This window comes from Electrophorus electricus, chromosome 5 (assembly GCF_041902795.1).
Source record: "Electrophorus electricus isolate QZ-2024a chromosome 5, ASM4190279v1, whole genome shotgun sequence".
Lineage (NCBI taxonomy): Eukaryota > Metazoa > Chordata > Actinopteri > Gymnotiformes > Gymnotidae > Electrophorus > Electrophorus electricus.
This window is the reverse complement of record NC_137501.1, coordinates 27,792,166-27,819,665: the sequence shown is the minus strand read 5'-3', so window position 1 is coordinate 27,819,665 and position 27,500 is coordinate 27,792,166. Positions and strand designations below refer to the sequence as shown.

General features: G+C 48.6%; 1 protein-coding gene across 42 annotated transcripts in view; it reads left to right on the top strand.

The window, feature by feature from the left end:
• ptprda (protein tyrosine phosphatase receptor type Da) overlaps positions 1-27,500 on the top strand; it is a 405,006-nt gene that overhangs the window by 312,037 nt on the left and 65,469 nt on the right. For all 42 annotated transcript variants that reach the window (XM_081714645.1, XM_081714647.1, XM_081714666.1 and 39 more), the window contains exons 11-12: positions 2,294-2,439; positions 4,529-4,670. In XM_081714645.1, the coding sequence (XP_081570771.1) occupies positions 2,294-2,439; positions 4,529-4,670 (288 nt within the window). The remainder of the gene's footprint in view (positions 1-2,293; positions 2,440-4,528; positions 4,671-27,500) is intronic.

Here is a 27,500-nt window from a genome sequence, read left to right as displayed (position 1 = left end):
TAACCCACCCACACACTCTCTCCCTCCCCCTCTCTCTAACCCAAACTCTCTCTATCCTTCTCTCTCTTCCGCTCTCTAACCCAAACACATTCTCTTTCTCTCTTTCTCTCTCTCTCTTTATGTCTATCTCTCTCCCCTGCTATTACCCAATAATCTTTCCTTCATCTCATATGTGGTCTGTCCATTTAATTTACCCCCCCGCCCCACATACACGCACGCACTCACACACACGCATACAAAGGCACACACACGCACACCTATGCAAACACAGTGTATTGTTGTGATTTGGAGCGAGACAGAGCCACAACTATTATCACGTGCATACTGTGCTCAGTGTGTTACAATTCACAACCAACCAAGTCATTTAAATCTCGGTCTGAGAGCAACAAACAAGGCGTGCATCTGCACAAAGGAAATTCTTATGTAGCCTGTGACTCTGAGTGGTGGAAGCATCATTTTTTCCTTTTTTTTAAAAATAAACATTAATTTTTGTTCAATCTCCCTGTACGTTTAGTCAAAAAAGCGACATATTTATTCAACAAACATCAGACAGTGTTGGCTGCAATGATCGAAAGCGCAGATCCAAGGTCAAGGTGCGTTGCTGGGCGCATGACCTCAGCTGTAGTGGCTGTATGTGGAGCTAATGGCTTCAGGAGCACTACAGGGAGTTCTTCAGACCGACCCTGCAAGCTGTTTCTGCCCCGCACTCTAGCCCCCGTGCCTTTTGTTCTCCTTCTTTCTGTCTCTCTCTCTCTCTATCCCTTTCTCCATCTCTCCATCTGCCTCCCTCGCTCTCTCTTGTTTACATTTCTCCCTTTGTCTTGCTCTCTCACTCACGATTTACCTCTCCCAATCTCTCTTTCCCATTCTCTCTCTCTCTCTCTCTCTCTCTCTCCCACTCTCTCCCACTCTCTCTCTCTCTCGTCACCTCTACCTGCCTTTGTGCTGTGTACAGTTTTGGCTCTCACGTATGCTGTCATTCTCCAGTGCCTTAAATCTAAAGACCAGTTGCAGTATTTTGCATGTAGCTTTGCTTACGTACACTCATTGCAACGTGGGTAGCGGGGCTTTTTTTTTGTTTGGGGGGGGTTGTGTGTGCGCGCGCGTGCGAGCAATGTCAGTTTCTGGCAGCAGAATAGGACTTTTTTTCTCTCTTTTTCTCCCTTTAAATCACGATTTCTCCTCTGCTCTTGGGAAACATGGGCTTTGGCATCAATGGCGCACAGAGGGCGGGAGCAGAGAGCTTCTTCCCTGCCCCGGCGAGAACGAGGCGGCACCAGCGTGTGCGCAGGAAATGAGTCACCACCGGCACCACGCGAGCCAAAGGCTAGCTCCACCCACCGCGCCGCTGGGAACTGCGTTTCCATGACAGCTTGGAACCGCTGAGACTTCGGTTCAGGGCCCCTAGCAGAGGGGCCCTGCTCTACAATGCCAAATGAACACAAGCGTTAATAGAACTATTTCTATTTAATATTTTCATGTAGCTTTAATTGACTTCGGTGACTTTTGGGCTGTAATAGGCTATAACGTGTTATATAACCACGACATGAGGTTGTTGTGATGGCGATGGCGCTTATGAACAGATTATTACGAGTGTAAGTTCTCGTGACGGGGTGACCCAGCACAGTCTATCTTCCTCGCTAAGTCACCGCCAGTAACAGGAAAGGTTTGGCGCTCCGGACAGGAAGGACGTACACAAATGTGATGAGTGCCGCCAAATTTCTAGGCTTAGTGCAGGTATCAGATATTAACGCTGCCGTCCTGGGAGCCCAGCTGAGTCATTACAGTCCTCAAAGGCTACGAGGAAGAAATCAAGACAAAAAAGCAAATCCTTTTTTTTTACGCCTGATCTCTCTCTCTCTCCCTCTTCTTCTGTTTATCTTTTATTCCCGCTCTCTCTCTTTTTTCCTTTATCCCATGATTCCATAATCTAATGCTCTGGCCTCGGCTGCATTCATCCTGCTCTTACGGAATAAACGAGGGATTAAGTTGATTCCCCCTTCGGTTGATCGCATCTCCTCTCTAAACCCCCCCTACAAACCCCCCACTGTATTTTTCTGGTCAATTGTCTCTGTCCTTAAGCCAATCCATGGTCCCGTGTGAGGAAAGGATGGTTAATCCTCTTAACAACGAGAGTGAAGGCGTTCCAAACTGCAGAACGGCAGCCGGTTCCGTTAGCAACGGGCTGCGAGGAAGGGACTCGGGTAAAGGGGCGAGATAAACCCAAACTCTTCTCCTCGCTGCCGCGCTTACACGCACCTCTCCTCTCTCTCTTTCTCTGTGTGTGTTTCAGCACCACCAAAGTTTTTACGGACCCCCAATGACCAGACGGGAGTGCAGGGGGGCGTGGCCTCCTTCATCTGCCAGGCGTCGGGCGAGCCACGCCCCAAGATCGTGTGGAATAAGAAGGGGAAGAGAGTGAGCAACCAGCGCTTTGAGGTATTAGGTCTATTGTTCTGATGTAAAATGCTCGACAATGTGAATGCTTCCAAAAAACAACCAACCAACCAACCAACCCACGACGTGTCTGGTCCCTTCATGCTCAGTCCAGTGGCGCTAACCACGCTAATCACATTCCACATCTGCCTATGAATACGTTTGCCAATAACCGCTTTCGGTGTCAAACAAGTTGCATGGTTACTAACGACATTTTAGAGGTAGGACGTACAGCGATGATTGTAACGTGAGAGTCCGGTGTCTCTGGTTTGAAAGCTGTGGCATTGCATAAGCTCCCGTGCTCTCGGTCTGGGCTGTTCATTGGTTCACGCTCTCATCGCTTTGTTTTTTTTTTTGTTTGTTTTTTTGAGAAGCGGCTTTCTCATTTGGCTTAATCCATTTGATTCATTCCCGATTCAGTCGTGATTGATTTGGCTGAATCCTTTTGATTCATTCCCGATTCATTCGTGATTGATTTGGCTGAATCCTTTTGATTCGTTCCCCATTCATTCGTGATTGATTTGGCTGAATCCTTTTGATTCGTTCCCCATTCATTCGTGATCGATTTGGCTGAATCCTTTTGACTCGTTCCCAATTCACTCATGATTGATTTGGCTGGATCCTTTTCACCCGTTCCCGATTCATTCATGATTGATTTGGCCGAATCTTTTTTGACTCGTTCGTTTCCACCTTCACCACCACTAACCTCGATAAGGCGACGCGTCATGCCAGGACACTGATAAGATTTGTGGGTTTAAAGCGTGCGCTGCCGTGCAACGTCGCCAGAGAGGCGCTCAGCAGCTCTGCCGGGCGGTGGGTCCCTGTCCTGCACCATCTCACGCCGAATCCTATCAGAGTCCGCCGCTCCGCCTGCGCACAGGCCATGCCATGCTCGCACCGACACCATCCGCCTTAAACTCACTTCCTTTCAGAAGCCCAGCAACTTCCTGCCTGCGTGCTTCCTTTCCCTGGGAAAGGCGCAAGGAAGCTTTGTCATTCCATGCTGCCGCACGGACTGGCTAATCGCACAGTTCTTAGCCGGGAGTCTTCACAACTCAGGCTGTGTTTGTCCGCGTGTCCCGCACGTGTGCGTGCTAGAGATAGGAGCCAGACTGCGCGATTTTTAAAAAAAAAAATCTATTTTTGTTATTATTATTTTATGTATTTAAGCCTGTGAAACTGAGTTACTGTCCAGGAACGTTCTGTGCAATGTGAGTATTACAACTCTGAGCTGTGGAAGTCAAAGCCACCGTGTTTGTGAAAGTTCTCTGTGTGTGTCGTTCGTCCCATCGGGGGAGTGTCCTGTCTTTCGTGCCAGCGTTGCGGCGCGCTAAACCAAGCGCCCTGATTCGTTCCTCCCGACTGTCAGTCAGCTGTGTTTGTGCCTGTCTCCTACCATCACTGTTTGCACTGTCGGAATGGCGTGTTCCAGTTTGTATCCGTTGGCTTTAAGAGTGGGGCAGGGCCATAACGCTAACTGGCTGGAGACTCCAGCCATCCACACACCTCGACGAAATCCAGTGGGGCAACTTTCCCATTCTTAAAGTCCAGTGGCCAATCAGGTTCTCTCATTAGCCGACGGACGTGACCCTTTAAAAATCAAGACATTTGAGCAAAAAAAAAAAAAAAAAAAAGTCGGAAATGTTGACAATTTGACGAAGCGTCCCTTGTCTGGGACATCCAGCCCTGTTAGTAATGTTAGTAAGGTATAAGTTCATACCTGATTGCTGGTGTAAGGTCTCCAAATCGACCCTCCCGACAAAGGCCCCTCCCACAACCCTCTCTGAATGTTTATGACCCTTTCATTAAGTCCATTGTAAATCCCGCTTCCAGATTGTGCAGCTGTTCCCAATTGACAAGTCTGACTGCATTTGGAGATAACGGGTAGTCCCTGACTGAGCCACTGTGTGTCGTCAGTTCAGAGAGTCTCTCCTAGTCAGCAGTGTGTCTGTTGTGTGTTTGTGTGCGTGTGTGTGTGTGTGTGTGTGCGTGTGTGTGTGTGTGTGTGCATGTGCGTGCCTGTGCACAGTTTCCCCTCGTCAACTGTGAACAAAAAAACTCCCATAACATATTCTGTCTCTCGCCCCTGCAGGTGATCGAGTTTGACGACGGCTCCGGCTCCGTCTTGAGGATCCAGCCACTCAGAACCCCACGAGACGAAGCCATTTACGAATGCGTGGCCTCCAACAATGTTGGCGAGATTAGTGCCACCACACGCCTCACTGTTCTACGTGGTAGGTCTCGTGTGCCTGGCGAAAAAGAGGGAAAAAAATGACACAAGAACCATTCACATTTTTTTGTTGTTCTCTCTCTCTCTCTCTCTCTCTCTCTGTCTCTTTCGCCCCGTCACCATTTTTGCTCCGCGCGTGTCGGCGGTCTCTTCCGTCATTGGACAGCTTTCCCTTTTTTTTTTTTAAAGTCATTCTCCAGGCGTGTGGTTGGCTTTCTGTTGTCGAGCCTGAGACTGAACTCGGTGGTCCCTGACCGAGGGGCGAGGGTTAGCAGTGCACAACTTCTCTCTCCAATCTGAGCAGAGCTCCTCACCCACAATGCTCAGCTAGATGGACGCGGACAGAAACATGCAAGATCGCGATCCCTCTGCCCGTGACCTCGGGAGTTTCTTGTAAGAATCTGGACCGACTATCGAGATCGATTTCGCCTTCTCGCCGGTTTCCGTCTCCTCTGTGCGACAAATTTTACGCCACGTTTGCAAAAATGTGCCGACACATCTCTGTGACGAGGCCGAACTCCGAGCGGAGGGCTTTGTGGAGATAGTCCGAGCCGGCTGGAGAGCGGCACGGGCCGACGGGTCCCCCTTTGTCTCGCTTTGTCGTTCCTGTCAAAGAAAGCTGGCAGAACTGCCCCGTGCGGCTGCCTACCGCTGCGCCTGCAGACAGGAAGCCTTCATGTCACTGAAAGTAAAGGACCGTGAATGGAGAAAAGACAGAGAGAGTCAGAGAGGGGTGGAGAGAGAGGGGAAAAAGGAAAGAGACATTTTTTACTGTTTTTTTTTTTTCTTTGTACTTCAGCAAATATGATTTGACGAGTCAGTGATGGTGAGATTTTAATATCAGCCGTAATTGCGTTTCCATCATTCTTGTGCTGGTTCATCTCTGTCTCATCTGTCCAGAAGACTTTGCACCAGAACCACACTGACTTTTGCACAGGATGCTTCCAGCTGTACCAGTGGCTATCTGGGCTGAGGCCTGTTGACTTTTTTTCTCTCTCTGGTGCTGGTTGACGCATCTGCCACAGTTCTGTGCGGTAGAATCGCTCTGTGCGACTCCGCCTCCTGACTCCGCCTCCTCCCCCAGCCGCTGTGAGCTGCTTAACAGCAGCAATGCTACAGAACAGAGCGCCAGCTAAATATAAGCCACATACCTTCAACCAATATTTAATTCAATTAGACTTGAATCAAAATGGAGGGAAATATGCTAATTGCCCTGATAGCTAGCCAGTAGGCAATTAATGTAAGGGTTCCATGTCTAATTACACAAAACTCATTTTAATCTCGATCTGCCATATACGCCACTAGGAACATGACTCATTGTGGGAAATGTACCTGCTCATGCATGAGTTTACAAAATCCTGTCACTGACTGTAGCTTGTGAAGGCTTTAAAAAAACATTCACAATTTTAAGCTTGACCTTGCTTTACTGTACAGTACAGTAACTCTAACCACACTACTAACCATGCTACAAACCAAACTACTAACCGCACTACTAGCCACACTACTAACCACACTACTAACCATGCTACAAACCAAACTACTAACCGCACTACTAGCCACACTACTAACCACACTACTAACCATGCTACAAACCAAACTACTAACCGCACTACTAGCCACACTACTAACCACACTACTAACCATGCTACAAACCAAACTACTAACCGCACTACTAGCCACACTACTAACCACACTACTAACCATGCTACAAACCAAACTACTAACCGCACTACTAGCCACACTACTAACCACACTACTAACCATGCTACAAACCAAACTACTAACCGCACTACTAGCCACGTCACCACTGTACTAACTACACTACTAACCACACTACTAACAACAAAATATCACCACTGTACTAACTACACTACTACCCACTATACTAACCACAACATATCACCACTGTACTAACCACACTACTAACCTCTCTACTAACCACACTACTAACAACAAAATATCACCACTGTACTAACTACACTACTAACCACACTACTAACAACAAAATATCACCACTGTACTAACTACACTACTACCCACTATACTAACCACAACATATCACCACTGTACTAACCACACTACTAACCTCTCTACTAACCACACTACTAACAACAAAATATCACCACTGTACTAACTACACTACTAACCACACTACTAACAACAAAATATCACCACTGTACTAACTACACTACCACCCACTATACTAACCACAACATATCACCACTGTACTAACCACACTACTAACCTCTCTACTAACCACACTACTAACCACACTACTAATCAAGGCAAGGCAGGTTTATTTATGTCGCATACTTTACAAGGTAATACAACGTGCTTTAAAAAAAGTTAGAATGAAGTACAAATGTTCAAATTCCAGAGAGATCTGACCCTTTCTCTGTCTCTCTCTCTCTCTCTCTCTCTCACACACACACACACACACACACACACACACACACACACACACACACACACACACACACACACAAAGTGCTAAGGGACTGTAACTCAGACCATGAAGCAACTGACCCCTGATTACCTCGATCACCTTTAGCCAAACCTGATGAGCCTTAGGGGCCCCTGCTTTCCTCCTGTTGGACCTGAGGGAACACAGGCTACCAGGCTATTGGACCTGAGGGAACACAGGCTACCAGGCTATTGGACCTGAGGGAACACAGGCTACCAAGCTATGATCACGAGTCATTTTAACAGACCTCTTTTTTGTCCTTTAGCAGAGGACCAGTGAAAACGCAGCAAGCAACGTCCTTCTGCTTCAGTCGGTGTCTCTCTGAATGGTGCGGAGACCAGCAGGCACATCCTGGGGCTCAGTCATGCAGACCAGGACGTGACCCCACAACGGAGCCGTCCACAGAAAGTGAAGCGCATTGATGTAATTGTATCATCACACGGCAGCCCCCGGGGAGGCTGGGATTGAAAAAGGGAGGGGGGTGGACCCTCTCTCGCCGCAGGGCTATTATTGTATTTTAGCCTCAGCAAGACGAGGGATGCCATTAGTGATGAACTGGCAGACCCAGCAAATTCATTTGCATTAACTGGTTTGATGGAAGTATAATGGAGTCCGTTCGAAATCTACTTGACCGAGTCCTGAAAAGGGCGCATCTGAAAGAGTCTCATCCTTCTTTCCCTCTGCTGGGTCGGCGCGGTGCGTCGGCCGGGGGCGGTCGCCCGCTCCGAGGAGACCCCTCCCCATCCGCACACCCGCTTCAACCACGTTTAGTGTACCGCCGCACATCAGCTGAAGCTAATGCTGTGATTAACAGGGGATTAGTGTCTCTATGGCGTCTTTTGAACGTCCTGAAATATCTAACCCCTTCAAAGCAGTCAAGAGGCTGCATTCCAAATAAATCCCCCTTCAAAACTAAAGATGTTTTTTAAGGAAAAAAAAACAAAAAAAAAACCCCATCAAATTCTACAGAGTGTTTATTTCATTTTCTGCCCATCTGACTCTGAAGTCTACATTCTGTCGGGTCAGAACCGTCATCAGTATAAATCTTGGATCAATTAAAGAGACACACTCAGTATTTTTTGGGAAAAGTAAAAGTCAGTTTGGCAGAATCACGTTGCGTAATATCAGTCCTCCTGCGGAATGTTTTCCCGCTCCGGTGTTCCCACACTTGGGGAGGAACTCGTAACCCGAGAGTGTGTGCAGGAGTCACGGCCGTATCTGGCTTTTAGCAGAGAGGGGCTCACTGAGGCCCTGACTCCCTGCACTCTGATCCGCGGTGCCTGGGACACACGCACGCTTCTGCTCGGTCTCGCCCTGGAGTTCCGGGCGTCTTGTTTGTCTGCCACACCGCTGCTGCTACGCCTCCCCGGAGCACAAGACGCGACTCGCGTGTCATGAACCAGAAGCTCTAATTCCACACAAGGAGCTTCTTTCAGCGGTTGCAGCTGTTTTAAATTTGTTTGCTCTTATTTATTTTTATTATTTACCTCATCTGGAGCAGCGCCTCGGCGATTGGCGCAGTTCCGATTCGGAGCGCGACGGGGCTGACGGCAGATGTGCTCCGGTTTCTGGCAGTGCTGACTGCAAGCTTTAGCTCTTCGTTTATCAAAAGAGACAACAGCAGACCCACGAGGAGCTGGCTTCCTGGAGGCAGAACCGGGGTGACGGGGGCCACGGCCTTCGGAGGACTGAGCGGGTGGTGCAGGGTTGCCCCCGGTAGCCCGCCGGCTCGTCCACCCCCCCCCAGGGAGGGTGGGGGGAAGTGCTCACCTCAGCAGGACAGCTTGTGACCTCCATGCTCCTCTGCTCCTGTCCAGAGGACACGCTCCTGTCCAGAGGACACTCTCCTACATGGCGCTGCTGTTCAGCTGATAGACAGTTGGGGTATTTCTGGAGAGGTTTCTACAGTCCCTGTGGCCTGGCCTACAGACACACAGTAACGGAACAGATAATGAGCAGATAATTGCCGTCATTAAAATGACTGGCCAAAATGCACTTGGACTTTATAGATCTCAGCGTCCCCCAAAATCACCCTTGACTGCAATTAATTGGGGAAATGGATCAGAGACTACGTGTGTGTGTGCACGTGTGTGTGTGTGTGTGTGTGTGTGTGTGTGTGTGTGTGTGTGTGTGTGTGTTTATACAATGCCTGGTTTAGAGGATGAATAAGAGGTTACTGCAGCACTGCTGGTATTACCGTGGTAACAGGATGGATTCAGCACTTTGCTGTGCATCAGCACAAACACCTGCTACCTTCACCCACTGCTCGGAGGGTGAGACAGCTCAGAGAGAGAGAGACAGTCAGATCAGACACAGAGTCAGCTCGGAGGGAGAGACAGCTCGGAGGGAGAGACAGCTTGGAGAGAGAGACAGCTTGGAGGGAGAGACAGCTTGGAGAGAGAGAGACAGTCAGATCAGACACAGAGTCAGCTCGGAGGGAGAGACAGCTCGGAGGGAGGGACAGCTTGGAGAGAGAGACAGCTCAGAGAGAGAGAGACAGTCAGATCAGACACAGAGTCAGCTCGGAGGGAGAGACAGCTCGGAGGGAGAGACAGCTTGGAGGGAGAGACAGCTTGGAGGGAGAGACAGCTTGGAGGGAGAGACAGTCAGATCAGACACAGAGTCAGCTCGGAGGGAGAGACAGCTCAGAGGGAGAGACAGCTTGGAGAGAGAGACAGCTCAGAGAGAGAGAGACAGTCAGATCAGACACAGAGTCAGCTCGGAGGGAGAGACAGCTTGGAGAGAGAGACAGCTTGGAGGGAGAGACAGCTCGGAGAGAGACTGGCCGCCGCAGACACCCACCACTAGCGGAGCGTGACCAGCTCTCCTCTCACAGCTCTGATTAAAGTCTTCACCTGCCATTCATGGTTCTCTATTTATTACCATCAAATAAAGTACATTTTCTCTCCAAACGCGGAGAGGGAGGCACGCGTCCATGATCTCAGTGTTTTAGCAAATGAGGTGTAAAAGCTGCTTCACTTTACCACACACACACACACACACACACACATACACACACACAAACACACACACTCACACTCACACACACACACACTCACACTCACACACACACACACACACACACATACACACACACAAACACACACACTCACACACAAACACACATACACACAAACACACACACACACACTCACACACACACACACACACACACACACACACACACACACACACACACACACATACACACACACACACACACACACACACACACAGTGGCTTTAAGGGACTCTGGCTGAAACCTGAGCAGAACTGCGAGACTCCAGTCCCCTGGAATACCCGCGGGACAGTGAGACTCCTGTCCTGTAGGCTTCCTGCAGGACTGTGAGACTCCTGTCCTGTGTCCCTGATCGAACACAGCTGAGTTCCCTAATTACCTCGCACCTCACCAGCTGAGCCGGGCTGCTGCCACACTAAACCGCCCGGAGGCAGACGCCCGTGAACTAGAGCTTTTCATGGCACTCGTTGGCACGAGACATGGTCAGTTCTGTCTCCTACAGAACTCCTATGGTTAGACGTCTGGCGCCCTTTGAGGTGGTTATGGGATGGCTCCGCCCTCCGGCACCAGTCTGAGCGCTCATCATCAAACTCCTGAGAGTCCCAACAACTGATTTCAGATCAGCTTTGTGTTTGTTTGTTTTTCCTCCCTGTCTTAATTAGAATAACTGAACTGAGGGAGATGTGTGGTGTGTGGTGGGTGTGTGAGTGTCCTGATGGAGTCCCTGCCGTGTAGACTCATCTCAGCATCTGCTCTCACTCTGCTCTGTAAAACCAGCACAACCACGATGTCACCCCGCACCGTCGCCATAGCGCTTCCTCTGATGTCATCAAACCAGGTGGAGCTGAGCCGTGCTGACCTTTCCATCCTTCTCTTTCATTTATTCTTGGTGTAATGGACTGGGGTTGAGGTGACCTTGCGTCTCTGCGCGCTCCCAGTCTGAGCGGCGCGTGACCCTCCCTCCCTCTGCACACGCTCAAGGCCTCGCTGCCCTTAATTAGTGATCTGCAGTGCTGCGTGCGGTGTGTGTGTGTGTGTGTGTGTGTGTGGGGGGGGGGGGGGGGTTCTGTTTTCTGCCCGGACACTTCCCTGCGCATCACCAGGGAAGTGTGCCGACGTGGGTCGCAGCGGGAATCGGCGCGGCGTGGACCTTGAGGCCAGAAAAGGGGCGCAGTTTTCCGGAGTCACGGCGAGGAGCGAACGTCCTCGTAGGCACAGCCTAATGAACGGCAACATGGGTGGAGGTTTTCCGCACCCCCATAAATCCGCAGCCTTAATTCTGGTGGTCTGGTCTGTAGGGAAGGAAAGGTTGAGCGGGCTTACACTCATCGGTCGGGGTAGTGCTCGGGGTCACGTAAGGTCTTAGCAAATACAGTAGATAAACAAACGCTATTATCGTTCCCTTTGCTCCCTAAGAGCAGGCTGATGTGAGATAGTGCTCTGTGATAATGACCTTTAAATGGGGAGGTTTGGAAGTGCTCTGCTTTCCAGCCCTGCCCAGGCAGTCGTCCGCACAGCACTGCATCCTTAAGATGGAACTGCGAGTGTCCATAACGCACCTGGCGGAGGTTCTACATCGCCACCGGAGAGCGAGTTCGGTTCCTGGTGCTGACATGGTTGGGGGTTGGGGGATGGTGGAGGACACACACACACACACACACACACACCACACACACACACACCACACACAGAGAAACACTTCAAAGTGAATAGCAGGGTGTTTATAATAGCGATTTAGCCACCCTCCGTGTTTGTTTATTTTCCATTTATTTATAGTCACAATGGGGGAAAAGAATATGGCTAGTGGAGAATGGGAGCAGCTCACACCCCAATGCTTACTACACGCAGATACGCCCCCCCATGCTTACTACATGCAGACACGCCCCCCCCCCAGACACGCCCCCCATGCTTCCTACACACAGACACGCCCCCCCAGACACACCCTCCCCCCATGCTTACTACATGCAGACACGCCCCCCCAGACATGCCCTCCCCCCATGCTTACTACATGCAGACACGCCCCTCTCTCCCTGTCTCTCTCTCTGTCTCTCTCTCTCTTTGTCTGTCTCTCTCTCTCTTTCTGTGTGTGTGTGTCTCTCTCTCTCTGTGGGTTGACTTAAAAGAGACTTTCTCCACTTCAGTCCTGCAGTGTTCAGTTCACGTTTGTGTTCACTTTTTGCCTGCTCCAATACTGCTGACATCACTCATTATTACCAGACCAGATAGATGCAATCATCGCTGTCTCACACAGCTCCTTTACCCCATACCCTCTAACAACGCTCCTTTACCCCATACCCTCTAACAACGCTCCTTTACCCCATACCCTCTAACAACGCTCCTTTACCCCATACCCTCTAACAATGCTCCCTTACCCCATACCCTCTAACAACGCTCCTTTACCCCATACCCTCTAACAACGCTCCTTTACCCCATACCCTCTAACAATGCTCCCTTACCCCATACCCTCTAACAACGCTCCTTTACCCCATACCCTCTAACAACGCTCCTTTACCCCATACCCTCTAACAATGCTCCCTTACCCCATACCCTCTAACAACGCTCCTTTACCCCATACCCTCTAACAACGCTCCTTTACCCCGTACCCTCTAACAACGCTCCCTTACCCCATACCCTCTAACAATGCTCCCGTACCCCGTACCCTCTAACAACGCTCCCTTACCCCGTACCCTCTAACAACGCTCCTTTACCCCGTACCCTCTAACAACGCTCCCGTACCCCGTACCCTCTAACAACGCTCCTTTACCCCATACCCTCTAACAACGCTCCCGTACCCCGTACCCTCTAACAACGCTCCTTTACCCCATACCCTCTAACAACGCTCCCTTACCCCGTACCCTCTAACAACGCTCCCTTACCCCGTACCCTCTAACAACGCTCCCGTACCCCGTACCCTCTAACAACGCTCCTTTACCCCATACCCTCTAACAACGCTCCCTTACCCCGTACCCTCTAACAACGCTCCCTTACCCCGTACCCTCTAACAACTCTGTCTCTCACCACTCCTCGCCTGGCTTCAGCCATCAGTGTTCTCTGTTTGTCCCTCTTTATCTGCTTATTTAATCTGAGCCCCTATGAGGTGCACGCACACACACACACACACACGCGCACACACACACTCACACACACACACGCGCGCGCACACACACACACACACACACACACACACGCCCGTGAACAAACATACCCCTGCACACACACCCCGAGGCTCATGTGCAGAGGGATATCGCCGCTAATCTGATGTGTGTATGAACGACGCAGCGTGGCATTAGAGTCAGCCAGCACAAAAGGGTTACTGCTGCAGCCCTCAGAGAGACAGCAAGAAAGAGACGGGAAAAAGGGAGAAGGAGGGAGAGATGACTGAGAGAGACAGGCAGGGAGGAGAGAGAGAGAGAGAGAGAGAGAGAGAGAGAGAGAGAGGGGCAGGGAAGTGCGTGAGTGCATCCGTTTATCGCCTCATGCCATGGTGACACCCCCATCTGCGACTCTGCCATGATGTTGGTGAGAGGCGCTTGATGCCTCTGTGCTCGACTTTGCTGCCTTACTGAGTCCTCCCACACGTAGCATTAGCTCTGTGTTCATCTTACCAGCCCGGGGCCACTCAGGGATCTCACCCATCTGTTTCTCTGCTCCACTGTCTCGTGGCGTCCTGCAGGGCTCAGCTTTAGGGCCGTTATTCTTTCCTTTATATGTGTTGCCCTTGGGTCAGATTATAAACAGCTTTAAAATGATTTATCAGACTTTTGCAAAACATCAGACCCTTTCCCTGTGCTGCAGAATTTACTTATTTTTGATCAATCCTTGTTGTTTGATACCGTTGTTAAGCGAATGATCAAATCTAACTTTTTCTTCAATTAAGGAATTTCCCTCGATCGTCTCAATCGTATCAGAAACCTGCTACCAGAACACTTGCTTGGATCGCTTCACTGGCTCCCAGTACAATAAGGAATCCAGTTCAGGGTTCTTCCTCGGACTTACGGAGCACTGCGTAACCAGGCCTAACTCTCACGTGACTCGTGGGCTTCACGCTTCTTTGGCAGCTCGCTCTCCTGGGTCAAACGAGGTTCATCCACCGGCTGCCCCGTGTCCCCCATAGAGGAACCACGCCGAGCTTTTTTCGTGAAAGTCAGCCGGTTCTGTGGATCCTCTTAAGTGGCAGCTAAAGACAGGCATAGGCGTCTTCTTTTTCTGCCTCAATCTTAATTTTCATCTATAGTGAATTTATAGTACTTGCATCGTCTGTGTGGAAATGATCTTTGCTCACTTTTCCGTGCCTACACAACGCCTGTCATGTGACCGCCGCTTAAAAACGCCACGCCATGTTGCTGTCTCGCCATAAGTGGAGAGCTAACTCAAAAGCCACGGCCGTCTCCGCCTGCCAGGAAAGGCGGACGAGGAGCGCATTCCGGCAGAGGCTGCGGAACGCCGTCGGCCGGACGCCTCCGCAGCCGCTCAGGGAGCTCGTCTGGACTTCCCTCTGCTCTAGCGCCGCTCCAGCGCGGGCGGCACGCGAGCGATGCGAGGGTGGACTCCGAAAAGAGAAGCAGCCAACGGCCAATTGATTGAGTCCGCAGTGGAGTCTCTTAATCTCCACATTAACCCAGGCTGTTTTAAGAGCAAATAAGAAGTGTTCAATTAATTACAAACCCTCAGAGGGCGTTTGGAAAGGAAACAAGATTCTTGTGGGAGAGGAGAGGAACAAGTCATTACTCACCCAGCTACACACACACACACACACACACACACACACACACGCGTGCGTGCGTATCACTCTTCTGTGCTCCCATTTTCTTCCGCCCTTCCTTTTCTCCCTCGTTCTCTTTTTCGTTCTGTCTCACTCGTTCACCCTCTTCCTGCGCGAGCGAGGTTTCCCATGCATATTGTGTGACACAGCCCATGGACTACTCGTCAGTTCTGATGCACAGATCCCGGTAAGAGTCACAGATGTGCTGCACACCCTCTCTGTGACGCCAGGGGGCGCTAGAGGCGAGGCATTGTCCGGCCTGCTGCTTTTACATCTTCCGTTCAAAGTGCTTTTCGCAACCGTGCAACTCCTTAACGAACTGGTGCCTTTGCTTCACAACAGCGTCTCGCGGACAGATGATGTCCAGATGTTGTTCTGGTTCTGGTTTTTGGTTTTGGTTCTGGTTTCTGCTGTTTGGTCTCAGAGTATAGTTATTGAGCTTCAGTATGGGACCTGGATGTGCTGGTGTAAGGTCTAATGAAGCACCATGAATATATGAAAATTGCTGGCTGATAGCTATTGCTGATAATAAAAGATAAATACATACAGACTGCCCAGGGTATGTCTGGAGTTCTGCAGACATAATTTTGGGTTATTACACCTGACTTACATAAGGATAAGCAGTTATTTTACAGAGATTTCCTCAAATTCCTCCTCTGCCAGAAACATCATGGTCAGCATTTTCTCATTATACTGGCTGAATATATTGGTGCAACCCTGTTAAGAATGAGTCTTAAGAAGCCCCGCCTGGTTTGGCTCGTCAGCCAATCAGCAGGCTCATTGCAAGCTCAGTCGGGTTGTTTTGGTACTAAAGCATGGGGTGTGTGGGATCTGCAGTGATTTGATGGGGAGTCAGAATTTGGGATTCAGTGTCGAGAATTTGTGATTCAGGGTCCAGAATTCAAGAATCAGTGTAAGGGATTTGGGATTCCGTGTCCAGGGTTTGGGAATCAGTGTCAGGGATTTGGGATTCAATGTCTAGGTTTTGGGAATCAGTGTCAGGGATTTGGGACTTAGTGTCCAGACTGCTCATGTGTCTCCAAATCTCTGACGATTATAAAGGCACGAACTGCCTCACACACTCGTGGGAATCGCCACAGTACAGGGCTGTCTGTTTACCAGAGAAAAGAGCTTTGCGTGATCCTTTTGTCTTTCTCTCCCCTTACCTTCTCTCTCTCTCTCTCTCTCTCTCATTCTACCTTCCTTACCAAACCTAACTCATAACTTCCAAACATAACCTCTCCCGAATTGTGAATCTTTGGTCAGAGCAGAGCAGATACCCCAGCTCCCCCAGGAAGGACAGGATCTTTACCGAAACAGCCACTACCCACAGTGCACTGCTGCCGGGACCCGAGTCCTTCTGTTCCCCCCTGCAGAACTGCCACTCCACCCGCTCGTCCTCCTCTCAAATCGCACGAGGAGTTAACCGATCATGTAGTGCTTGGGCTTTTATAGGGTAGTAATGTCACAAATCAAGCAGTCATTTTTAAAAGTAACTGGAAATTACACACCTGCATGTGGGGCCGCATGTCACTGACTCGTGCGAGAATAGCTTCTACTAGCTTCTACTTTACATCCTCGGGTTTTGCTCCTAATTGCTTCCTTCATCATGTGCAAATGCTCTTTTTCATAGTTAGATGCAAAGAACAACCCTTAGCGACATTCTCGTTCTGCGTGTTGACCAATTAGAAAACAGCATTGGCCTTTAATGACTTTAATGGCTCCTACTTTTCTCCCGCCACATAGAACAAGCGGTGATTACTTACTGTAAAAAAAAGTCCAACATTTCACACTTCCGCTATCATAATCCAGGTGACTACGTGATAAGGGTACTGCTGAAAGTGGCTGGTGTGCTGTAGTGACTAAAATTGGCTGAGGTACTGCTTGTGTGTTTAGTCTACTGCTTGTAGTTTTCTGCTGAACTACATGATTTGAGGAACAGTTCCTGACATGGCCTGCTTACTCTCCTGGCTAGGTCAAGGGTCACGTTGCCCAGACCTGTGACAGGCATCTGACACATTCCGCATCCCGAGATGACACGCGAGACGCTACCCGATCCAGCGTGGAATCCCAGCCCAGGCAGATCGGGTGCTGAGCGTGGGGGCTTCAGGCACTCGTTCCTGTCGGGCCCTGTTCCTGCCGCGCTCCAATGCTGTCGCTTCCCAGCCTGGGGCCGGGCGGGAACGTTAGCTTTCTTCCAGGAATATGTGTGGGTTTGTGTGTGTGTGTGTGGGGGGGGGTACGTGCTTACTGCATGTTACTGAGCGTCTCACATGGGAACAAATGTGATGGAAACAAAACTTGCGGAAACTTTTCGGTTGTAATTGCTGGTGTGGGCGGAGTGAGCGAGGGGCGTGGTCTTTCCTCCCGGATGTTATCCACTGCGATATGGAGGCTTTTAATCTGCATTTAATTCTCCACAACCTGGTGGGGTCTACTGTTCGGCTTGATGACCTCTGACCAACCTCCGCCCCTGTCTGTGGCTGATAACCTGAGTGACAGGTGGTGTCAAACAAAAACCTGGGGTTCCCAGGCCTCGGGGCAGAGAACCTCCGCCCACCTCGGGTACATTACAGCCTGACAGTTATGGGAAGGAGCTGAGAGTGTTTCATTTCCACAGGTGCATATGGAGAGGTGGGGTAACGCTCTGCCCTCTGGCTCTCTAAATGCAGCGCTAATCGCAACGCTGATGTCCAGACCACCCAGGCGAGGGGGCTCAGGCACGGCTCGGGTAAATGTCTTAGCAAACGGGCAAACACGCGAACAGAGGCAAGTAAAGAAGCGCCTCTGCGTGGGCGCGGGCAGCGTTTCCATGGTAACGCGGCGCCGTTCGATTACCGGGGTCCCGACGGTCCTGACTAGCGACCTGCCAGTCACGATACGCCACCGTATGAAAAGCAACCCCGTGTCAGGCCTGTCACAGAGCGGGAGATGCCAGAGGACGCCATGCGACAAGACCGAGGGATGGACAGAGAGCAAAAATGAGAGAGAGAGAGAGAGACAGAGAGAGAGAGAGAGAGAGAAGGGGAGAGAGAAAATGTCATCATGGTTTTGGCACAGAGTGGAAAAGCTACATTGTTAATCATCGAGAGACAACAAAAGCATAATTAACAATCCGTGTGTGTGTGTGTGTGTGAGTGTGTGTGAGTGTGTGTGAGTGTGTGTGTGTGTGTGTGTGTGCGTGTGCGTGGGTGCGTGGGTGTGGGTGTGTGTGTGTGTGTGTGTGTGTGTGGGTGGGTGGGTGGGTGGGTGGGTGGGTGGGTGTGCGTGCGTGCGCGTGCGTGCGCGCGTGTGTGTGTGTGCGCGTGTGTGTGTGTGTGTGTGTGTGTGTGTGCATGTGAAAAGGTGGGGGCACACACTCACAAGGGAAGCGGTGTATTAATTTACTCATTACCAAACTTCTGGGACATGGTAGCAGAAGCTTGTTTCCTACAGCGTTATAATACGCTCATTGCGCACAGTTCCCCTGGGGAGGTTTACTTCATGGCCTCATTAAAAGAGGGCTGTGGATGCGTCCTGTGTGTGATGAAAGAAAAAAGTGTATTGTTATTATTGTTGTTGTTGTTCTTGTTGTTGTTCTTATTGCTGTTATTGTCATTGTTGTTAATAGTAATATTTATATAGTGCAACTTTATAAAGTACTTTACAGAAACTTCTAATTAACCAAATATTAAACTACAAAGAGACCAAAAAATAAAGAAGACAGTGGTAATTAAACATTAAACTGTAGCATTTCAAGATTCTTTTGAAAAAGTACTAGGAGCCAATGTGGAAGGGGCGGGGCCGTGGCAGGGGCGGGGCCGTGGCGGGGGCGGGGCCGTGGCGGGGGCGGGGCTGTGGCGGGGGCGGGGCTAGGCTGTCATCTTTTGCATCAGCTGCCTCTCTGGTGCACAGTGGGTCGTCCAACAAAAACACTGGGTAAGACGATTTATCAGGAGCTCACTGACGGTTTTCATTGGCTAGGCCCCCTGTCCACGCCGTTGGCTCTGAGGTCATTGCCTCCGAGGAGGTCTGTCATGCTCTCTCTCTCTCTCTCATGCACACGGTTTTTCTTTTCTTTCATTCTTTTCACCTTTAAATGGTTTTTTTTTCCCCATCGTCAAGAACAGTCTTCATTAGGGCAGGCTCAATTAAAACACACACACACACACACACACACACACACAGCTCAGCAGGACCTGTCATTTGGGTGTCGGGCCCTTTTCTTATAAAGAGAGACAAAACAGGATGTAGAGGAAGATGGAGGGAATGTGATAGAGAGAGAGAGGGAGAAAAAAGAATGTGTGGGTGAGAAGGCAGGGCCATTAAAGACATAGCAATGGAGAGACATATTGAGAGGGGGAGAGAGAGAGAGAGAGAGAGAGAGAGAGAGAGAGAGAGAGAGAGAGAGAGAGAGAGAGAGAGAGAGAATGTGACCAGAGCCTGTTCGTTAACCTCTCTGTTCCCTGCTTTCTTTGGCGTCCCGCCCTGTCCCAGGAGAGACGCAGCCCTGGGTCTTTTGTGTTCGCCCGAGACAGGCCTTTATCGGACAGCAGCCCTGCCTTAAACCTCCTCGATCTGGAGCCGCGCACAAAAGCACGAAAGCAGGCGGAAAATATAAGACGCGTGGCCGTCACGCCCGAGGAGCTTCGCCCCGTTCCGCCACGCTGGTAATCTGCCATTTTTTCAGCCGGAGGGATTCCCAGGCCACAATGCACCACTGCGTGCGGCACCACCACCGTGGCAACCGACCTGTGACAGCCTCTCTAAGGAGATTGTATCCGCTTAAAAAGCACCCAACAAATATATTGCATTATGGCCCTAGGGGGATTCTCTGGGAAGAATGACCTCGCCCTGCGGGTGAAAGGTCACGCCGCGCTGAGACGGAAGACGCCGCGCTCAGAGGAAGACCTGCATCGATTCAATCTCTGCAACATCTGGTGTTGCGGCAGAGAGCAAAAGAGGGAAAAATGGAAGGTGTCAAAGCTTTTAGGTTTCACACAGCTTGTATGTGAAAGGACAAAATCCCTCTGGAGAAATCAATGTTAAATACATCCAGGCAGATTGTAGGGTTATGGGTTAGAGTTTCAATTATTTTGCCATTTTGTCATTAGTGGTTGAGACAGTGCTGGACACAAAAAGAAAGTTACCAGAACTTTTTTTTTTTTTTTTTTCCCCTCTCAAAATATACCGCGAGCTTTACAGCATGCAAACAGCCAAAAGAATCCACTTCTTCGTCTCTGTCTAGTTCTTGGAGCTCACTCCACACTGTCGCTATCTACCCACATGGAATACAGAGTTGTCAGAAGGCTAAGACATACTGCTTCCTGTGTGTGCTAACGTTAGCGCAGCGCTAATGAAGGGCCCCTGCCGGGATAACAGAATTAGCTCCCTTCAGCTCCCACCACACAACCATCCACGGTTAAACAAACACCTAAAAAGTTAAACGGGGTAAACAGTAACTAATCATGTTCGAGTGCCAGCCTAGTTCACGGGGGGGGGGGGGGGGGGGGGGGACCAGTTATCTTTCATTTAATTAGAACGTGCTCCCAAGGAGATTGTTACTCCTATACAGTTAGCTATTAAAAATGAGTCTGTTGCAAAGTGTGTGTGTTTGTGTGTGGGGATGATGGGGTGGGGGGTTTGGTTGGTACGTGGTGCTGTCTCACCTCAGGGGTACCAAAAAAAAAGGAGGGGAAAAAAAACCCAAAAAATTGTCACTTGTGACCCTTGTAAATGAACACTCATTTTATCTGAGTGTTTGAAATATGTATTCATTTTCTGAGCTGCCATCTTGCTTCTTCAAGGAGGTGCTGAGCTGTGTGTGCTCTAGATTATAGTGATTAATACCAATCACACAGGCAGGAAATGGCGCATGCTCAAGTTTAACGGCTTCCTATCTTAGATATGGATTACTTTGGGCCATTGGTGGAGATGTGAGGGACCCACCCCACCTCACCCCACAACACTCCGTTGGCAGAACATCCGTCCCATGCCTGATGACCTGAGTGTGGGTAATGTGTGTAAAGTGTCACTGGGGGACAGTTTACGCCGTAGCGCGACCACTCAGCGTTTTCTCCACAGCACAGCTGCGCCATTATCGTCCGGCGGGTGATTTAAGACAGGGTGGGAGTACCATGCTCTGGAGGAAGAGGTGAATTAAGCAAAGCGTCATTTTATCAGCTTTTGTCCTTGATGTTAGAGGTATGCCAGGTATTTAAATGTGCACTTTGCATTTAAAGCGGGGAAGAACCTCAACCTGGCGGGAATAAGATGATCCAAGGTCTTTTGCCGGAAATTCTGCCATCCTCTGCTCTCTCTCTCTCTCTCTCTCTCTCTCTCTCTAACCCGTCATCCGCTAAAATTCTGGCTGGTGTCCCCCCCCCCCGTCCTAATTTTATTGCAGGAAACAGTTTGCCTGTGCTCAGAGCAGGAGTGCATTACCTCAGTGTAATTTATTCAGCTGCGACAAGTCCAACCACCCGTCTTATTAGTGGAACTGCAAACGTAGCATGCGATAAGCCCCCCCCACCCCCATATACCACCCACCCCCCTCATCTCTCCCAGTGTACTATTAGTTCCCTTATACATTTAAATGCTTTTGTCAGTAACCCCTCAATTTCAAAGACTAGTATGCATCAACACCGTGTTGAGAAGCCAAATTGAATGCTAATTAATTGGCAGCGTTTGCTTTGCATGATGTCTGCAGAAAACCTCACTACTGCAGGGTTTCCTCCCTTTACCTTTTAATCAGGGAAGGTGCAGCAGTGAGCCACGGCTTCATTTGCATGGTGATTTATAAATGTAACGGCGATTAATCTTTGTGGGAGTGTGTGTGTGTGTGTATAAAATATCAGACAAATCCAGGGTTCTCTGTGCTTTGTGCTAAGCCACTAGCATCATCAAATCCTGAGCATAGCAATTCTGGAATTTTTCACCCATGTCTCTGAAAGGCTGAAGTGTTGTGCAGCGAATCTTTCCTCCAAATCATCCCTGTGAATCTTTCCTGTGAATGATTCTTGTGAGTCATTCCTGTGAATCTTTCCTGCAAGTGAATGATTCTTGTGAGTCATGCCTGTGAATCTTTCCTGTGAATGATTCCTGTGAATGATTCCTATGAGTCATTCCTGTGAATCTTTCCATGTGAATCATCCATGTGAAGTTTTCCTGTGAATGAGTCCTGTGAATGATTCCTGTGAATCATTCCAGTTCTTTCCCATCTCAGCTCCAGATGTTGTGCTGAGCTACTCTGTAATCCAAATGTCACCCTGCGCATTAAGGAGCTGGACCCCCATCTCATTGGACACAAGTGATGTCCAGTGTCCAATCATGTTCTCCTAATGAGTCACATGGTCAAAAAAGCCAAATATGTGTTCAATACGTGTTCGATATGCATTCTAAGTCACGCTCTACTTAATCCTAATTAATTCCAGGATGGATGTTTGTTTGTTTTTGTTTGTTTATTGCTTGTGTGTTCAAGAACTTTCTGCACTGCTCTTGCAATTGTTGACAGGCTCGCAAATCACAGAGGCTGAAGATCGTGTGGTGTAGCCAATGTAATTAATATGAGCTTCCCAGTCATAGTGGCTCCTAAAAAGGCTCTGCTAAAGAACATATAACGACATTCACCGTTAACATGAACCTTAGCGAAAACGGTCAATTAAATTTGAGGGCTACAAGTTGAAGTAGCTGTAGTGTGTGGAATGAGCCTGATTTGGGCCAGCTATTACAGGTGCTCTTGGAGTTTGCACATCGTCAGAAAGTTTGAATTGAGCAGAAGGTCAAAGGTTGATTTGATGACTATTATTCATGCCTCTGGAATTCCAACACAGCGTCGGAGACTTGCAGTCATCGGTTTTCTAACCTTCGTGGATTGTCACATTCGGTTACTATTGGCAACGTGCTGTAAATGACTCAAGGGACCTGGTGCAGGCTACAGCATGGGAATCAACTCGATTTAGAAAGCTGGCCTAACTGTGACTGTGACCTTGGGCAAGCTTTGGAGGATCTCCAAGCCACAACACACATGCACACACACAGACACAGACACACACACACACACACACACACATACACACACACACACAGACAAACACGCACATACACACACACACACACACACACACTCACACACACACACACACACACAGACACACACACACACACACACACAGACAAACACGCACATACACACACACACACACACACACACTCTCACACACACACACACACACACACACAGACAAACACGCACATACACACACACACACACACACACACACACACACACACACACACACGGAATGTACAAAACAATACATTTCTGTAAAGAAAACCTTCCCTTCTTAACCCAGTACTGAACACTTAGCTAAACCAAAGTTGGACGTTATGATATGATTTATTTATGATTTAGTTATGATTCATTAAACAGTAGTGCATAGGAAGAGGTGGTGTATATAGTACTGTATGTGAAGATGATGATGTTGATGAGATATTAATGATTTGACAGAAGAAAGTATAAATATCCATAATCAGCCATTGCTTTATTACCTTTTCTAATATCCATGTTCTCTCTCTCTCTCTCGCTCTCTCGCTCTTTCTCTCTCTCACTCACACACACACACACACACACACACACACACACACACACACACACACACCTAAAACCTCTTAAGCTGTTGTGTGAGGTGATGTTACATTAGCCAAACCGCCAACACATTCCATTGGCATGCCACCATTTATCTCCCATTACTCTGGGTAGGACACCTTGTTGAGTGTTGAGGTCCTCCAGAGGTTTACTGTTGCTTCCAAAAAAAACCTTTTTCATCTGTTTTACCCTTTTCCTGTTGACATTTTATACCTTGCAGGTGAGATGATTGATTGATTGATTGATTGATTTGAAACCTAAGGTGGTAATTGAGTTCAGATAGCTCCTAGCCTCAGTGACATTCACACAGTACAAGCTGGCAGAAATGATTACCTCACTTCCTTCTTTTCAGAGTTCTGAGTTCTGAAGGACTCAGCTCGTGCGATTTAGATCAAACAGCTCAGGCTTCCCGAGACTGATGCAGTCATATGTAAAAGTAAGATAACTCCATGTCTGTAGAAAAATAAAGCGCAAGTCAAACCAAGGATATTTGAAAAAGTACTAACTCGTGCATTTGGCGATCCTATTCATTTTTATCCAAACATATTCAAAACTGGAATTACGTCATTTGGAGAAAGAAGGGGAAGCACTCAGGCAGACTTGAAGGGTTTTTACAGGCCGAACACCTCTGTCCTCTCTCCACAGAATCACCCACAGTTATAGTCCCCTAGCAAATCCACGATTAGCCATGCTGTTGTAGCAGGACACCTTCCATAGTCTTCTTCTTCTTCTTCTTCTTCTTCTTCTTCTTCTTCTTCTTCTTCTTCTTCTTCTTCTTCTTCTTCTTCTTCTTCTTCTTCTTCTTCTTCTTCTTCTTCTTCTTCTTCTTCTTCTTCTTCTTCTTCTTCTTCTTCTTCTTCTTCTTCTTCTTCTTCTTCTTCTTCTTCTTCTTCTTCTTCATACCTGAGATCAAATGCAAGAAAGGTGAAGAAGCTGACTGCACTTTGTGAGCACCTGGCAGCTCAAATGAACCACCAGCTAAGGGTTGGAAACAACCCTGAATAGTTAACTGAAGACCGAACACTCCTGATGCAGAAGGACCCCCAGAAAGGGGCACTTTCATCCAACCACTGGCCAATATCTTTGGAATCCATGAGGCTGTATAACAGCATCCTTCATCAAGAACTCAAAGGGGCTGTGGGAGACGACCCTAGAGGCCAACTTCAGGCCAACAGCACGAGCCCCCATCAAGTGTGGGATTTACCAAGGAGACTCCCTGTCCCCGCTGCTGTTCTGCATAGGCCTGAACCCCCTCAGAGAAATCATCGCTGAGTTGCTACGGATACTGGCTACGGAACGGGCCGTCGGCCCCCTCCTATGTATGGATGACGTCAAGCCATGTGCCAGAAGTGAATGAGTCATCTACTCACTAATCCATCTCACCAGGGTTTACAGCAACGACATCGGAATATCATTCGGACGGGATAAGTGCGGTCGGATAGTTGCAATGAGAGGGAAAGTAGCTAGAACTGATGCGATCATACTACCAGAAGGTAACATAACAGATGTTGAGGACAGCTACAAGTACCTGGGAATCTCACGGGCAAATGAGAATAATGAAGAGGCAACAAGGATAGCAGTAATACCTACGAAGAGTGAGGCAAGTCCTGAGTAGTCAGCTGAATGGGAAGAACAAGTTCTGGACTATCAACACCTACGCTCTTCACTGCATCGGGCATATAATGCTGGCGCAATAAGGTGGCCTAATGAAACAGAAGCCACTGACATCAAGACAAGGAAACTCCTCACAATGCACGGAGGGTTTCATCCCAAATCCAGCACTCTGAGACTATACATATAATGAGGGGGACTGAGGACTAGTGAGCATCAGAGGCACATGAAGCAACCAAGATCCAGAAAGTTTGGCAGAAAGATGGCCCCAAGCAGAAACCCGAGGAGGATGGGGATGAGGAAGAGCAGGGAGCGTCATGGGAGGATAAACCCCTGCGCGGTACGTACCACCGGCAGAGAGTAGAAGTGGCTGATATGGAGAAACCCTACCAATGGCTGGAAAAGGCTGAATTGAAAGACAGCATGGAGGCACTAATCATGGCAGCTCAGGAACAAGGTCTGAATAGAAGATCAATGCAGGCTGGGATGTACCACGCCAAGCAGAAACCCAGAAGTAGGCTGTGCAAAGATGCCCCTGAGACAATCCAGCACATAACAGTGGGACGCAAGATGCTAGCAGGCAGAACGTACATATAATGCCATAACCAAGTGGCTGGTGCAGTATACAGAAACATCTGTGCTGAGTACAGGCTGGAAGTTCCAAGCTCAAAGTGGGACATACCCCCAGAGGTGGTGGAGAATGACCGAGCTACGATCCTGTGTGACTTCCAGATAGAAACTGATAAAATGGTAATGGCTAATCACCCGGACCTAGTGCTGGATAAACAGAAGAGGGGCGTTGTGATTGCTGAGATTGCACACTGCCTGCTAGAAGCACAGACAGTGAATGGGTTCTTTGTTCCAAATAAATTGCAAGGTCACGCAATCATGTTAAACGAAAGCAAGACTTGGACATCTGAATCAACAACAACACTGAAATATACCACAGTAAAGTGGATCCATGACGTTGTGGCGCTCCTGAGCGATAGCAGCATCAGGATCAAGGAACAAGGAAAGCTCGAGAAATACCAAGGGCTGGAAAAGCTGCAAAAGATATGGATGGTGAAGGCAACAGTGGTTCCCATGGTGATCGGTGCACTAGGGGCTCCCCAAACAGGGCGAATGACTCAAACAGATCCCAGGAACAACAGATCTCAGATCCCCATCTAGAAGAGTGCAGTCCTGGGAACTGGACCCTCAAGCTCCAAGGATTCTGGTAGAGGACCCGAGCTTGAAGGAAAAAGACCACCCAGAGGGCGAGTGGGGAGTTTATATATATATATAAAATTTGATTTCATAAATAATCAACAATGCAGTGGAGCATAACATTGCACCACATGCCAGAAAGTGAGAATTTGAAACATGAAGCCCTTTGCAGGTCACATCATGCAAAGAATGAAGCATCTTAATCTCAGTGGCGATTTCCTGAAACCTCATAGCAATAATGTCAGAAACAAAACAACCGAAGAGTGAGTCAAAAGTCTTCAAAAGAAAGAGGAAAAGCAACAGCAGCACAGAAATGCTTGCACAGTCTTTCAAAGTTTTTATACACTTCTGCAAATCCTCAATTATGAGATTGGTTTGCCTCAGAATCGGTGGGAAGAAACAGAATCCACAGAAGCTCTGCCACTGAGTGATAAAACCGAAAACGATTAAGCAAATTGTCACTTCTCATCCCTGTGATAATGTATAATAACTATGATTAACTCTGATTAAATTCCTCACAAGGAATAAACAAGGATCATATCCAGACTAGACACTGGAGGTATTAGAACTAAGTATATCGGATTTCCAATGAGACGGTTAAACACTCGCACTTGGCAGCACTTTGAAATGCAGTTTATTGCATCATTTGGAAACAGGTTTCATCTTGTGGTGTTTGGGGTCTGCAGTCACTCTAACTCATCCTCCTGCTCTACTGAGCTGGGTAATCCAAGTCCTGAAGCAATAGATTCTATTAGACAGTAGATGTGTATACATATATATTTGAGTTTTCTAGCTACAGATTCTGGTCTGTTAGCTAGCTACAGGTTAGGGTCCTGCAGCTATATGTTATGATGCTGTAGCATTGACTGGAGTCTTTAACTAATGGGCTTTGAAGACTGGTTTAAAAACCTACTTTTGCTGTTTTTTGCTATTATAATTCTCTATGGGCTCTCAGATCATTTATACACACACAGCCCTCCCACCCCACCCCACACACACACGTTCTACTTTTATTATTTACTCAAAGTTTCTGCAAAACCATGCTTCATGTTGCTTAACTGGGTTGCCTAGTGTTAACTGCCATTGCATAATACAGTTGTGCACCAGAACTCAAAGTTCACGTGAAGGTGCCTGAAGCGCCTGTGA